The sequence below is a fragment of the Nerophis ophidion genome, linkage group LG21, assembly GCF_033978795.1.
Source record: "Nerophis ophidion isolate RoL-2023_Sa linkage group LG21, RoL_Noph_v1.0, whole genome shotgun sequence".
In the NCBI taxonomy this organism is placed as follows: Eukaryota; Metazoa; Chordata; class Actinopteri; order Syngnathiformes; family Syngnathidae; genus Nerophis; species Nerophis ophidion.
In genome coordinates this window covers 44,629,553-44,645,690 of record NC_084631.1, presented here as the reverse complement: position 1 = coordinate 44,645,690, position 16,138 = coordinate 44,629,553, and the positions used below count along the sequence as shown (strand labels likewise).

The following is a 16,138-nucleotide window of genomic DNA, read 5'->3' as shown; positions in this document are numbered from 1 at the left end:
AAGTCAAAAAAATTTCCAGGAATTTCCAGAATTGCTGGTTTTCCAAAACCATATTTCCACCCTTTTTTCTGGCGACAATTCTTCACACATTTTTCAACCAACTTTAACCGTTCCACCATCAAAACATTCCTCTTAATTAGGGAAAAATAATAAATTTTTTTAACTGGAAAAATTCCCAGTTTTGCCGAAATTCCAGGAATTCTGTGATACCATTTCTCAATTCAACATTTTACTACAACATTTCTCGAACGATTTGAAAAATTTCAACACCAACCATTTGAACTCATTCAGACAATCCAAGTTTTTTTTTTTTTTATCATTTTCAAAATAATTCCCGCTTTTCCTGAAATTCCACATTTTTGAAAATTGGGACATTCTTCAAAGTTACACAACTGCCACATTTTTCATCTGATTCAAACTGTTCCAACTTCAAACTGAGCAGTCTATTTGGGAATCACAGGCTTTCCCTTGACAAATTGTTTAAAAAATCCCAGATTTCCCAGAATTTCTGGTTTTCAGGGACATTTTTCCTATTCAAAATGAATTGGCCATTTTTCAAACTTCCACCATTTCCACATTTTTCAACCTATTCAACACATTCCACCATTCGGAAAATTCTAACTACCCATTTTCCAAGTCAAAAAAATTTCCAGGAATTTCCAGAATTGCTGGTTTTCCAAAACCATATTTCCACCCTTTTTTCTGGCGACAATTCTTCACACATTTTTCAACCAACTTTAACCGTTCCACCATCAAAACATTCCTCTCAATTAGGGAAAAATAATAATTTTTTTTAACTGGAAAAATTCCCAGTTTTGCCCAAATTCCAGGAATTCTGCAATACCATTTCTCAATTCAACATTTTACTACTTCAACATTTCTCGAACGATTTGAAAAATTTCAACACCAACCATTTGAACTCATTCAGACAATACAAGTTTTTTTTTTTTTTTTTTTTATCATTTTCAAAATAATTCCCGCTTTTCCCGAAATTCACACATTTTTGGAAATTCCCATTGGAATCAACGGGACATTTTTCAAAGTTCCACAACTCCCACATTTTTCATCTTATTCAAACTGTTCTAACTTCAACCTATTCAGCCTGTTCATAATTGTGTGCTCTACTTCAACAATTCTAAAAAAAAAATTCCAGGGTTTCAGTTCAATTTCAGCATTGAAGCATTCACACACAATTCCATCAGGAATGGCCTCATCTAGTTTCCTATGCATTTGATCAATTTTTTTTTTTACACACAAATTTATGGATAACAAACTCCAGGTGTTAAACTCGTGGCCCGGGGGCAACATCTGCCCCGCCCCATCAGTGTATGTGGCCCGAAAAACCCTGAGAAAATGTGTGTTAATAAAATACTTTTTTTTTTTTTTTTTTTTACTAAATGCTAATAATAGTTTCAGTTTTGACAGGAAAAAATGTGTATCTTTTAAATGTTATTATCTAATTAAGCCAAATATAATTTTATTTATAGAACGTAGGGTTGTCCCGATACCAATATTTTAGTACTGGTACCAGTATGTATTTCTACACTTTTCGGTACTTTTCTAAATAAAAGGGGACCACAAAAATGGCATTATTGGCTTTATTTTAACAACAAATATTAGGGAATTTTTAAAAATTATTATTGCTATAGAAGAACAATGTTGTCCTTAAATAAAATAGTGAACATACTAGACAACTTGTCTTTTAGTTGTAAGTAAATCACATGTACATGAGCATTCCCGGCCTTTGGTTGGACATGATTTTGAAAGGCACCCATGACCCCGAAAGGGACAAGCGGTAGAAATGGATGGATATTACTATCCATCCATCCATTTTCTAGTAATAGTAATATCCATCCATTTTCTACCACTTATTCACTTTAGGGGTCCCTGGCGCCTATCTCAGCTACAATCGGGCGGAAGGCGGGGTACACCCTGGACAAGTCGCCACCTCATCACAGATAGACAGACAACATTCACACTCACACACTAGGGCCAATTTAGTGTTGCCAATCAACCTATACTATATTATATTATTATATAATATATACATTTATATACTTCCAAAGACATGCACCTGGGGATAGGTTGATTGGCAACACTAAATGGGCCCTAGTGTGTGAATGTGAGTGTGAATGTTGTCTGTCTATCTGTGTTGGCCCTGCGATGAGGTGGCGACTTGTCCAGGGTGTACCCCGCCTTCCGCCCGATTGTAGCTGAGATAGGTGCCAGCGCCCCCCGCGACCCCAAAAGGGAATAAGCGGTAGAAAATGGATGGGATGGATAAAGAATCCCAATTACCATGTACATTTTAAACAGCAATTAATGAAAAAGAACTCTGAAACATAAAGTACCAAGGCTCCATCTAGTGGTACGACGAAGAATCACCTAATTAAAGTGTTTAAACTTCCCATAATCAAACACAGTGTTACTGTTCAAACTGTGTGTAATGTTACAGGGGCCACAAACGTTAAATAATACCTCTGCCTTGATTTTAATAAATACTTAGGCCTACTACGCTACTGTTTTTTTTAATGGTGGCCATCATTTGGGTGTTCGGAGAGCCGAGTGATTTTGGCAGTGGTGAAAAAGTTTGAACAGTAACACTGTGTTTGACAATAGGAAGTTAAAGCAATTAAATCACAAGATTCTTTGTCGCACCACTAGATGGAGCCCTTGTACTTTATTTCAGATTTATTTTTCACTAATTGCTGTTTAAAATGTACATGGTAATTGGATTTGCTGTATATAGTATATATTATATAGTAATATAATATGAAAATATATCAGTATGTTATATTCTGTATATGTAATATGTAAATATTACATATGTTATATTTATATTAGGGATGCACCGATTAATCGGTAGCCGAATATGGCAAAAAAAGCCACATTCGGGCTTCGGTGGAATGAGTTAAAAGCAAGGCCGAATAGTGGCGTGTGACGCAAAGACGCAATTTTTTGACGCGGTGACGCAATCAACCAACGTGCAGTGTTAAATTTAAATTGTTTTATACATAGTTAGTTTCCTTCTTTTTATTCTGAAGCTGAAGTACTGTTATTGACAAATCTGTTCTGGCCTTGGATATGTTGTGTACCTGTATAAGTGTATGAGGTTACAAGCACACACTTATTGAGATTTAGTGGGGCCTCTGTTTACATTATTAGCCTGTTGTGTAGGCTACCTGTATAAGTGTATGAGGTTACAAGCACACACTTATTGAGATTTACTTGAGCCTTCTGTTTACATTATTAGCATATCTACTGTGGCTAAGCAGACTTTTGCCAAAAGGACAATAATTCATTTGTTGTGGGTTTATCCACTTTAATGCACTTTATTTTTTTTTTGGAATGCATGTTTTGTTTGAAGGCCTAATATAAATGAAAAACTGTGCTTTTTTTGAAAAGCAAAGGCTACTGGAATATTAAAAAAATGTCTATATTCAATAAAAATTTACTTTATTTGAAAAACATGTCTAAAAATTTATTTTAGGCTATTTATGCAATTTAAAAAAGTTGTGAAAAACTGCGTTTATTATTCGGTATTTGGTATTCGGCCAAGCGCTCAAATGTTATTCGGTTTCGGCTTCGGCCACAAATTTTCATTTCGGTGCATCCCTAATTTATATTGCTACTATAGTACATTTTAGTCTACTTTATACCGTTTGTTTTCACCCTCTTTTTGTTCTCTTGTGTGCATTATCCTTTCCATCCTTTGTAACTGAGCTACTGTGTGGAACACTTTCCCCTTGTGGATCATTAAAGTTTGTCCAAGTCTAAGAACAGGACAATAAGTAAACATGTTAAATCTAATAGGATTTTTTTTTTTTTTTTTTTAAGTACAATACAATAAATCAGGGATTTTTTTGCTGCCAATTACGATACTAATCGTCCATGAGTGAGATGTCCGATACCAATACCAATCATGAGCATGAACTGTACTTTTTTAAATGTATTAATGTTGAGTGCTATTGACAGTTTAACAATATCAACACGATATTTAAACTGTGTTCCTTATCCCTAATGTTTATTTTCAGAAATATCTGTGTTTTGTTGTTAATTTTGTTACATTGTTGACATGGCCCTGCGATGAGGTGGCGACTTGTCCAGGGTGTACCCCGCCTTCCGCCCGATTGTAGCTGAGATAGGCGCCAGCGCCCCCCGTGACCCCGAAAGGGAATAAGCGGTAGAAAATGGATGGATGGATGGACATTGTTGACATTTTGGTTACAAACGTTTTACGTTTACTTCATTTTGCTTAATATAATTTCATCTAGTATGTGTGTGACAATCATTGGTACTTTAACTTTAACTTTAATTTAATTGTCTAATCAGGGCAAGAAAAGGATAGTCCTGTTCTTTCCCTGATTAGACGATCGAATTATATCCTTAAATAACAATGAATTAAACAATAAATATAAAATGTTCGTAAACAATGTAACAAAATTACCAACAACAAAACACAGATATTTGTAAGAATAAACATTAGCCATGAAAAATATCAATTTGGTCACATGGATGTCCATCCAATAATGATGCCGGCCTTGGTATCGACGCTATCGATGTTTGGATTGACCCGCCCATGGAAAGTGTGAATGTTGTGTTTGACTGTTGATGAATGTGACAAACATTAAATATACTTGTTAAATAAAGCCTGTGCCTTGTTTTTAATGATTACTTAGGCATTCTACGCTACTGCACTGGTCATTATGAGGGTGTTTGGAGAGTCGAGTGTTTTCTGAGGTGGTGAAAAAAGTTTTAGAACCACTGGTCTGTCCTATACATGCCCTGATTAGACGATCTAATTATAACAATGAAGTAAACAATAAACGTAAAAAGTTTGTAAACAATGTCAACAATATAACAAAAACAACAACAACAAAACACAGATATTTGTAAAAAAAAATAAAAACATTTGCGATGAAAAATATCGATTTGGTCACGTGAGTGTCCATCCGATACTGATGGTATCGACGCTGTCGACGTTCGGATTGACCCGCCCACGGAAAGTGTGACAGTGTTTTGTTTGACTGTTGATGAATGTGACAAACATTAAATATACTTGTTAAATAAAGCCTGTGCCTTGTTTTTAATGATTACTTAGGCCTACTACGCTACTGCACTGGTCATTATGAGGGTGTTTGGAGAGCCGAGTGAAAAAAGTTTGCGAACCACTGGTCTGTCCTATTCTGCACCTGATTAGACGATCGAATTATACCCTTTAATAACAATGAAGTAAACATCCTTCCATCCATTTTTATACCGTTTGTCCCGTTCGTGATTGCGGGGGGTGCACAGTAAACGTAAAAAGTTTGTAGACATAATGTCAACAATGTAACAAAATTAACATTAGAACACAGATGTTTGTAAAAAAAAACAAAAAAAAAACATTAGCGATGAAAAATATCGATTTGATCACGAGTGTCCATCCGATACTGATGGTATCGACGCTGTCGACGTTTGGATTGACCCGCCCACGTAAAGTGTGACAGTGTTGTGTTTGACTGTTGATGAATGTGACAAACATTAAATATACTTGTTAAATAAAGCCTGTTCCTTGTTTTTAATGATTACTTAGGCCTTCTACGCTACTGCACTGGTCATTATGAGGGTGTTTGGAGAGCCGAGTGAAAAAAGTTTGCGAACCACTGGTCTGTCCTATTCTGCACCTGATTAGACGATCTAATTATACCCTTTGATAACAATGAAGTAAACATCCTTCCATCCATTTTTATACCGTTTGTCCCGTTCGTGATTGCGGGGGGTGCACAGTAAACGTTAAAAGTTTGTAGACATAATGTCAACAATGTAACAAAATTAACATTAGAACACAGATGTTTGTAAAAAAAACAAAAAAAAAACATTAGCAATGAAAAATATCGATTTGATCACGAGTGTCCATCCGATACTGATGGTATCGACGCTGTCGACGTTGGTATTGGCCCGCCCACGTAAAGTGTGACAGTGTTGTGTTTGACTGTTTATGAATGTGACAAACATTATATATACTTGTTAAATAAAGCCTGTGCCTTGTTTTTAATGATTACTTAGGCCTACTTCGCTACTGCACTGGTCATTTTGAGGGTGTTTGGAGAGCAGAGTGAAAAAAGTTTGCGAACCACTGGTCTGTCCTATTCTGCACCTGATTAGACGATCTAATTATACCCTTTAATAACAATGAAGTAAACATCCATCCATCCATTATTCTACCGTTTGTCCCGTTCGTGATTGCAAGGGGTGCACAGTAAATGTAAAAAGTTTGTAGACATAATGTCAACAATGTAACAAAATTAACATTAGAACACAGATATTTGTAAAAAAAAAAACAAAAAAAAACATTAGCGATGAAAAATATCGATTTGGTCACGTGAGTGTCCATCCGATACTGATGGTATCGACGCTGTCGACGTTCGGATTGACCCGCCCACGGAAAGTGTGACAGTGTTGTGTTTGACTGTTGATGAATGTGACAAACATTAAATATACTTGTTAAATAAAGCCTGTGCCTTGTTTTTAATGATTACTTAGGCCTTCTACGCTACTGCACTGGTCATTATGAGGGTGTTTGGAGAGCCGAGTGAAAAAAGTTTGCGAACCACTGGTCTGTCCTATTCTGCACCTGATTAGACGATCTAATTATACCCTTTGATAACAATGAAGTAAACATCCATCCATCCATCCATTTTTATACCGTTTGTCCCATTCGGGGTCGCACAGTTAATGTAAAAAGTTTGTAGACAAAATGTCAACAATGTAACAAAATTAACATTAGAACACATATGTTTGTAAAAAAAAACAAAAAAAAACATTAGCGATGAAAAATATCGATTTGATCACGAGTGTCCGTCCGATACTGATGGTATCGACGCTGTCGACGTTCGGATTGACCCGCCCACGGAAAGTGTGACAGTGTTGTGTTTGACTGTTGATGAATGTGACAAACATTAAATATGCTTGTTAAATAAAGCCTGTGCCTTGTTTTTAATGATTACTTAGGCCTTCTACGCTACTGCACTGGTCATTTTGAGGGTATTTGGAGTAAACATCCATCCATCCATTTTCCTACCGTTTAGCCTATTTGGGGTCACGGGGTTGCACAGTAAACGTTAAAAGTTTGTAAACATAATGTCAACAATGTAATTAAATTAACATTATAACACATATTTTTCTAAAAAAATAAGCGGTGAAAAATATTGATTTGGTCACATGAGTGTCCATCCGATACTGATGGTATCGACGCTGTCGACGTTGGTATTGGCCCGCCCACATAAAGTGTGCCAGTGTAGTGTGTGGCTGTTGATGAATGTGACAAACATTAAATATACTTGTTAAATAAAGCCTGTGCCTTGTTTTTAATGATTACTTAGGCCTTCTACGCTACTGCACTGGTCATTATGAGGGTGTTTGGAGAGCCGAGTGAAAAAAGTTTGCGAACCACTGGTCTGTCCTATTCTGCACCTGATTAGACGATCTAATTATACCCTTTGATAACAATGAAGTAAACATCCATCCATCCATTTTTATACCGTTTGTCCCATTCGGGGTCGCACAGTTAACGTAAAAAGTTTGTAGACAAAATGTCAACAATGTAACAAAATTAACATTAGAACACATATGTTTGTAAAAAAAACAAAAAAAAACATTAGCGATGAAAAATATCGATTTGATCACGAGTGTCCGTCCGATACTGATGGTATCGACGCTGTCGACGTTGGTATTGGCCCGCCCACGGAAAGTGTGCCAGTGTAGTGTGTGACTGTTGATGAATGTGACAAACATTAAATATACTTGTTAAATAAAGCCTGTGCCTTGTTTTTAATGATTACTTAGGCCTTCTACGCTACTGTACTGGTCATTATGAGGGTGTTTGGAGAGCCGAGTGAAAAAAGTTTGCGAACCACTGGTCTGTCCTATTCTGCACCTGATTAGACGATCTAATTATACCCTTTAATAACAATGAAGTAAACAACCATCCATCCATTTTTCTACCGTTTGTCCCATTCGGGGTCGCACAGTAAATGTAAAAAGTTTGTAGACATAATGTCAACAATGTAACAAAATTAACATTAGAACACAGATATTTGTAAAAAAAAAAATAAACATTAGCGATGAAAAATATCGATTTGGTCACGTGAGTGTCCATCCGATACTGATGGTATCGACGCTGTCGACGTTTGGATTGACCCGCCCACGGAAAGTGTGACAGTGTAGTGTGTGGCTGTTGATGAATGTGACAAACATTAAATATACTTGTTAAATAAAGCCTGTGCCTTTTTTTTAATGATTACTTAGGCCTTCTACGCTACTGCACTGGTCATTTTGAGGGTATTTGGAGTAAACATCCATCCATCCATCCATTTTCCTACCGTTTAGCCTATTTGGGGTCACGGGGTTGCACAGTAAACGTTAAAAGTTTGTAAACATAATGTCAACAATGTAATTAAATTAACATTATAACACATATATTTCTAAAAAAATAAGCGGTGAAAAATATCGATTTGGTCACGTGAGTGTCCATCCAATACTGATGGTATCGACGCTGTCGACGTTTGGATTGACCCGCCCACGGAAAGTGTGACAGTGTTTTGTTTGACTGTTGATGAATGTGACAAACATTAAATATACTTGTTAAATAAAGCCTGTGCCTTGTTTTTAATGATTACTTAGGCCTACTACGCTACTGCACTGGTCATTATGAGGGTGTTTGGAGAGCCGAGTGAAAAAAGTTTGCGAACCACTGGTCTGTCCTATTCTGCACCTGATTAGACGATCGAATTATACCCTTTAATAACAATGAAGTAAACATCCTTCCATCCAGTTTTCTACCGTTTGTCCCATTCGTGATTGCGGGGGTTGCACAGTAAACGTTAAAAGTTTGTAGACATAATGTCAACAATGTAACAAAATTAACATTAGAACACAGATGTTTGTAAAAAAAACAAAAAAAAAACATTAGCGATGAAAAATATCGATTTGATCACGAGTGTCCATCCGATACTGATGGTATCGACGCTGTCGACGTTCGGATTGACCCGCCCACGTAAAGTGTGACAGTGTTGTGTTTGACTGTTTATGAATGTGACAAACATTAAATATACTTGTTAAATAAAGCCTGTGCCTTGTTTTTAATGATTACTTAGGCCTACTACGCTACTGCACTGGTCATTATGAGGGTGTTTGGAGAGCCGAGTGAAAAAAGTTTGCGAACCACTGGTCTGTCCTATTCTGCACCTGATTAGACGATCGAATTATACCCTTTAATAACAATGAAGTAAACATCCTTCCATCCATTTTTATACCGTTTGTCCCGTTCGTGATTGCGGGGGTTGCACAGTAAACGTTAAAAGTTTGTAGACAAAATGTCAACAATGTAACAAAATTAACATTAGAACACATATGTTTGTAAAAAAAACAAAAAAAAACATTAGCGATGAAAAATATCGATTTGATCACGAGTGTCCGGCCGATACTGATGGTATCGACGCTGTCGACGTTGGTATTGGCCCGCCCACGGAAAGTGTGCCAGTGTAGTGTGTGGCTGTTGATGAATGTGACAAACATTAAATATACTTGTTAAATAAAGCCTGTGCCTTGTTTTTAATGATTACTTAGGCCTTCTACGCTACTGCACTGGTCATTATGAGGGTGTTTGGAGAGCCGAGTGAAAAAAGTTTGCGAACCACTGGTCTGTCCTATTCTGCACCTGATTAGACGATTGAATTATACCCTTTAATAACAATGAAGTAAACATCCTTCCATCCAGTTTTCTACCGTTTGTCCCATTCGGAGTTGCGGGGGTTGCACAGTAAACGTTAAAAGTTTGTAAACATAATGTCAACAATGTAATTAAATTAACATTATAACACATATATTTCTAAAAAAATAAGCGGTGAAAAATATCGATTTGGTCACATGAGTGTCCATCCAATACTGATGGTATCGACGCTGTCGACGTTGGTATTGGCCCGCCCACGGAAAGTGTGCCAGTGTAGTGTGTGGCTGTTGATGAATGTGACAAACATTAAATATACTTGTTAAATAAAGCCTGTGCCTTGTTTTTAATGATTACTTAGGCCTTCTACGCTACTGCACTGGTCATTATGAGGGTGTTTGGAGAGCCGAGTGAAAAAAGTTTGCGAACCACTGGTCTGTCCTATTCTGCACCTGATTAGACGATCTAATTATACCCTTTAATAACAATGAAGTAAACATCCTTCCATCCAGTTTTCTACCGTTTGTCCCATTCGGAGTTGCGGGGGTTGCACAGTAAACGTTAAAAGTTTGTAAACATAATGTCAACAATGTAATGAAATTAACATTATAACACATATATTTCTAAAAAAATAAGCGGTGAAAAACATCGCTTTGGTCACATGAGTGTCCATCCGATACTGATGGTATCGACGCTGTCGACGTTGGTATTGGCCCGCCCACGGAAAGTGTGCCAGTGTAGTGTGTGGCTGTTGATGAATGTGCTTAGTTAGCTCCGCAGCTAGCGCGCCGCTCACATGACACTCGGCCCGACTAAGGTGGTCTCCGCCCGGCTGAGGACGAGCACATCTGTCGGTAAGTCACACCGGAGCTCAACTTTTTTTTTTTTTTCCCCTCCACACATAGCTGACGTAGATGTGGGAGTAATGGTGTTGTCACACAGCACGACGCCGCCGCCACGCTTTGTTAAAAGACGCCATTGCTTTCCGCGACGTTTTGTCCGGCCTTCGAACGCCAGGCCGGGCGGAACTTGTTGATTCTGTCCGGGGGGGAAAGTGTTCGACAACACCCCAACTAAACAACAAAAAGAGAGTTCAAACCGGCTGAAACGTCGAAAGTTTGGGGAGTTGTTTTGGTTTTGTTTGTTTTTAAAGTGAATTGTGTGTTTGAAGAAGTGGAGGAGTTTGAAAAAATGTTACCTGACAGGATCCTGGCTCGTTTGGTGACGCGCGAACAGGTGAGACCGGAAACTGAGGACAGGAGCGTCCATTAAGGGCGCGGCGTTGCCAGGTGGAAAATGACAAAATAGTGCATACCATATTTTCATGAGGTTTATGGATTAATTGGTCATACATTTATTATTCATATTCATTTGGGGGCGGTATAGCTCGGTTGGTAGAGTGGCCGTGCCAGCAACTTGAGGGTTGCAGGTTCGATTCCCACTCCCACCATCCTAGTCACTGCCGTTGTGTCTTTGGGCAAGACACTTTACCCACCTGCTCCCGGTGCCACCCACACTGGTTTAAATGTGACTTAGATATTGGGCATCACTATGTAAAGCGCTTTGAGTCACTAGAGAAAAGCGCTATATAAATATAATTCACAATTCACATTCATAAAGCCTTTAAGACAGGGGTGCCGTGTTGCCAGGTGGCAAATGACAAAATAGTGCATACCATATTTTCATGAGGTTTTTGGATTTATTGGTCATACATTTATTATTCATAAAGCCTTTAAGACAGGGGTGCCGTGTTGTCAGGTGGCAAAAGAAAACATAGTACATACCATATTTTCATGAGGTTTATGGAATTATTGGTCATATTTATAATTCATAAAGCCTTTAAGACAGGGGTGCAGTGTTGCCAGATGGCAAATGAAAATTTTAAATAAGTAAATGATCGTGCATACCATATTTTATTGAGGTTCATGGAAATATTGGTCATACATTTATTCATAAAGCCTTTAAGACAGGGGTGCCTTGTTGCCAGGTGGCAAAAGAAAACATAGTACATACCATATTTTCATGAGGTTTATGGAATTATTGGTGCGAAATGTATTATTCATAAAGCCTTTAAGACAGGGGCTCGGCGTTGCCAGGTGGAAAATGACAAAATAGTGCATGCCATATTTTCATGAGGTTTATGGAATTATTGGTGATGAATGTATTATTCATAAAGCCTTTAAGACAAGGGTGCAGTGTTGCCAGATGGCAAATGAAAATTTTGAATAGGTAAATGATCATGCATACCATATTTTATTGAGGTTCATGGAAATATTGGTCATACATTTATTATTCATAAAGCCTTTAAGACAGGGGTGCCGTGTTGCCAGGTGGCAAAAGAAAACATAGTACATACCATATTTTCATGAGGTTTATGGAATTATTGTTCATACATTTATTATTCATAAAACCTTTAAGACAGGGGCTCGGCGTTGCCAGGTGGAAAATGACAAAATAGTGCATGCCATATTTTCATGAGGTTTATGGAATTATTGGTGATGAATGTATTATTCATAAAGCCTTTAAGACAGGGGTGCAGTGTTGCCAGATGGCAAATGAAAATTTTGAATAGGTAAATGATCATGCATACCATATTTTATTGAGGTTTATGGAAATATTGGTCATACAATGATAATTCATAAATCCTTTAAGACAGGGGTACAGTGTTGCCAGGTGGCAAATGACAATAGAATAGGCAAGTTATCGTGCATACCATATTTTCATGAGGTTTATGGAATTATTGGTGATAAATGTGTGCATAAAGCCTTTAAGACAGGGGTGCAGTGTTGCCAGATGGCAAATGAAAATTTTGAATAGGTAAATGATCGTGCATACCATATTTTCATGAGGTTTATGGTATTATTAGTCAGAAATATATTATTCATAAAGCCTTCAAGACAGGGGCGCGGCGTTGCCAGGTGGCAAATGACAAAATGGAATAGGCAAGTTATCGTGCATACCATATTTTCATGAGGTTTATGGAATTATTGGTGATAAATGTGTACATAAAGCCTCTAAGACAGGGGTGCAGTGTTGACAGATGGCAAATAAAAATTGTGAATCGGTAACTGATCGTGCATACCATATTTTCGGAAGGTTTGTGGAATTATTGGTCATAAATGTATTATTCATAAAGCCTTTAAGACATGGGTTCAGTGTTGCCAGGTGGAAAATGACAAAATAGAATAGGCAAATAATCGTGCATATCATATTTTCATGAGGTTTATGGATTTTTTGGTGTTAAATGTGTGCATAAAGCCTTTAAAGGCCTACTGAAATGAGATGTTCTTATTTAAACGGGGATAGCAGCTCCATTCTATGTGTCATACTTCATCATTTCGCCATATTTTTGCTGAAAGGATTTAGTAGAGAACATCGACGATAAAGTTCGCAACTTTTGGTCGCTAACAAAAAAGCCTTGCCTGTACAGGAAGTAGCAGACGATGTGCGCGTGACGTCACCGGTGTGAGGGCTTCTCACATCCTCACATTGTTTACAATCATGGCCACCAGCAGCAGGAGCAATTCATACAGAGAAAGCGACGATTTCCCCATTATTTTGAGCGAGGATGAAAAATTCGTGGATGAGGAAAGTTAGAGTGCAGCACAAAAAAAAAAAAGGTGACGGCAGTGTGAGCGATTCAGATGTTATTAGACACATTTACTAGGATAATTATGGAAAATCCCTTATCTGCTTATTGTGTTAATAGTATTTTAGTGAGATTATAAAGTCATGGGGTGGTATAGCTCAATTGGTAGAGCGGCCGTGCCAACAACTTGAGGGTTGTAGGTTCCATCCCCGCTTCCGCCATCCTTGTCAATGCCGTTGTGTCCTTGGGCAAGACACTTTACCCACCTGCTCCCAGTGCCACCCACACTGGTTTAATTGTAACATAGATATCGGGTTTCACTATGTAAAGGGTTTTGAGTCACTTGAAGAAAAAGCGCTATTTAAATATAATTCACTTCACTTCACTACCTGAAAGTTGGAGGGCTGCGGTGAACGCCAGTGTCTCTGATAGAAGCCATTGGAAGAGCCAAGATCACAGCTGCCTTTTTGACAGCTGCAGGAGGAGGTCGCATAATCCACTCAAGTCTCCGGTAAGAGCCGACTTAATATCACAATTTTAAATAAATCAATGATAAATGGGTTGTACTTGTATAGCGCTTTTCTACCATCAAGGTAATCAAAGCGCTTTGACACTACTTCCACATTTACCCATTCACACACTGATGGAGGGAGCTGCCATGCAAGGCGCTAACAAGCACCCATCAGGAGCAAGGGTGAATTGTCTTGCTCAGGACACAACGGACATGACGAGGTTGGTACTAGGGTGGGGATTGAACCAGGGACCCCCGGGTTCTCTCCCACTGTGCCACACCGTCCCCATCCAAAAACATGCTGGTTGACGTAGAGAAACATGTTCGCTTGACCGCTCTGTGTTAAAGCTTCACAACAAACAAAGAAACACCGGCTGTGTTTCGGTTGCTAAAGACAGCTGCAATCCACCAACAGCATTCTTCTTTGACGTCTCCATTATTAATTGAACAAATTGCGAAAGATTCAGCAACACAGATGTCCGAAATACTGTGTAATTGCGCGATGAAAAGAGACAACTTTTAGCCGTAAGTGGTGCTGAAATGTCCCCTCCAACCAATAACGTCACAAACACGCGTCATCATTCTGCAATTTTTTTCAACAGGAAGTAAACTAAACTAAAGCGGCCGTATTGGCATGTGTTGCAATGTTAATATTTCATCATTGATATATAAACTATCAGACTGCGTGGTCGCTAGTAGTGGCTTTCAGTAGGTCTTTAAATGTTCTTTTTATGCTTTTCAGCACATATCTGTCAATCTTGCCAGTGAGCACACGAATAGTGTTTCTTCCATCTCTGCTCTCACTCTCGCTGCCATCAACAACTCCCTCTCTCCTTCCCGACTGCTGCCTTTAACAGAGCGACAGGTGATTAGACAAACACTCTCAGCTGTGTCATCTACACACCTGTCGCTAATCTCCAAGCCGGCTCTGCAACACCCTGCTTTGCTGCAGGTCCGCAGGCCACGCCCACACTTCCACACAGTAGCTGATATATAGCAATATAAGTGCACATAATACAATATACGCATTGGCCTATAATCTAACACACATTTTACCTTTTTTCATATAAAAATACTCTTAGACATCTTTTTCTTTAATGCGCCCTATAATCTGGTACGTCTTATATATGAAAACGGATCGAAACTAGACCATTCATCAGCAGTGCGTCTTATTATCTCTAGTCCGGAAAATATGGTAGTTAAATATCCTTGTTTTACAATGTTTATTTTAAAAAGTGCACAAAATCCAAATGTCTTAATTTTTCTGAACTAAATTTAGTTTACACTCCTGTACGTTTGCTACATTTTCCAAAGGAAAGGTTTATAAAAATAATACAAACCTGTTTACAGCTGTACACTAGCTTATATTTTCACCTGTCGAAGGAACTATGATAGTCTGGATATTTTGGTGTAAACGCCCTAAAAGAGTTTTCAAAAGCCAAGGGAATCTGAAAAGTTCCTTATTTGTTTTTCTGTGGAAAATGGTTTAATATTTTTGCTGGGGAGCCTAATTTTTTAGGTTGTTTTTCTTTGGACTAGAATGAGAAATAACCCACATTGTGGCCTGTTTAAAGAAAAAATGGGTTTGGTTCACACCTCAGGTAAATTGTTATCAGCGTGGTTAGTTAGTACAATACAACAAGACTGGATTGATTTAATCTACAAATAAATAATCACATCACTAACAAGTAATTTAATATACTTAAATCAATCAAACATGTCCTACTACTTTGTGAGTATAATTCATATTTTCCTTGCTGTTAAGACCTAATTGCATGTTTGATTTTTTTACCATTACAATAATAATAATTATAGATTTGATTTCTAAAAAGCACTTTACATTGAGCAAACACCCTCAGAGTGCTACAGTGTATAAAAAAAAAGAATAAATAAAAATTAAAAACTAGAACAGCATAATAGCTACAACTTATATGCATATATCTAAAAAGGCACGGTGGAACAGGGGTTAGTAAATCTGCCTCACAATACGAAGGTCTTGAGTAGTCCAGAGTTCAATCCCGGACTCGGGATCTTTCTGTGTGGACTTAGTTTGAATGTTCTTGCCGTGACTGCGTGGGTTCCCTCTGCGTACTCCGGCTTCCTCCCACCTCCAAAGACATGCACCTGAGGATAGGCCCCTCCCACCTCCAAAGACATGCACCTGGGGGTAGGATCCTCCCACCTCCAAAGACATGCCCCTGGGGGTTGGACTCTCCCACCTCCAAAAACATGCACCTGGGGATAGGACCCTCCCACCTCCAAAAACATGCACCTGGGGATAGGACCCTCCCACCTCCAAAGACATGCACCTGGGGATAGGACCCTCCCA

At 38.3% G+C, this 16,138-nt stretch overlaps 1 protein-coding gene across 3 annotated transcripts in view; it reads left to right on the top strand.

Moving 5' to 3' along the window:
- Positions 1-10,416: 10,416 nt before the first annotated feature.
- lipea (lipase, hormone-sensitive a) overlaps positions 10,417-16,138 on the top strand; it is a 36,852-nt gene continuing 31,130 nt past the window's right edge. For 2 of the 3 annotated variants that reach the window (XM_061882734.1, XM_061882733.1), the window contains exon 1: positions 10,417-10,563. In XM_061882734.1, coding sequence (XP_061738718.1) covers positions 10,506-10,563 — 58 coding nt within the window. In that variant the 5' untranslated portion in view covers positions 10,417-10,505. Of the gene's footprint in view, positions 10,564-10,696; positions 10,946-16,138 lie in introns of those variants that run through there. The other variant, XM_061882735.1, reaches the window with a different exon arrangement.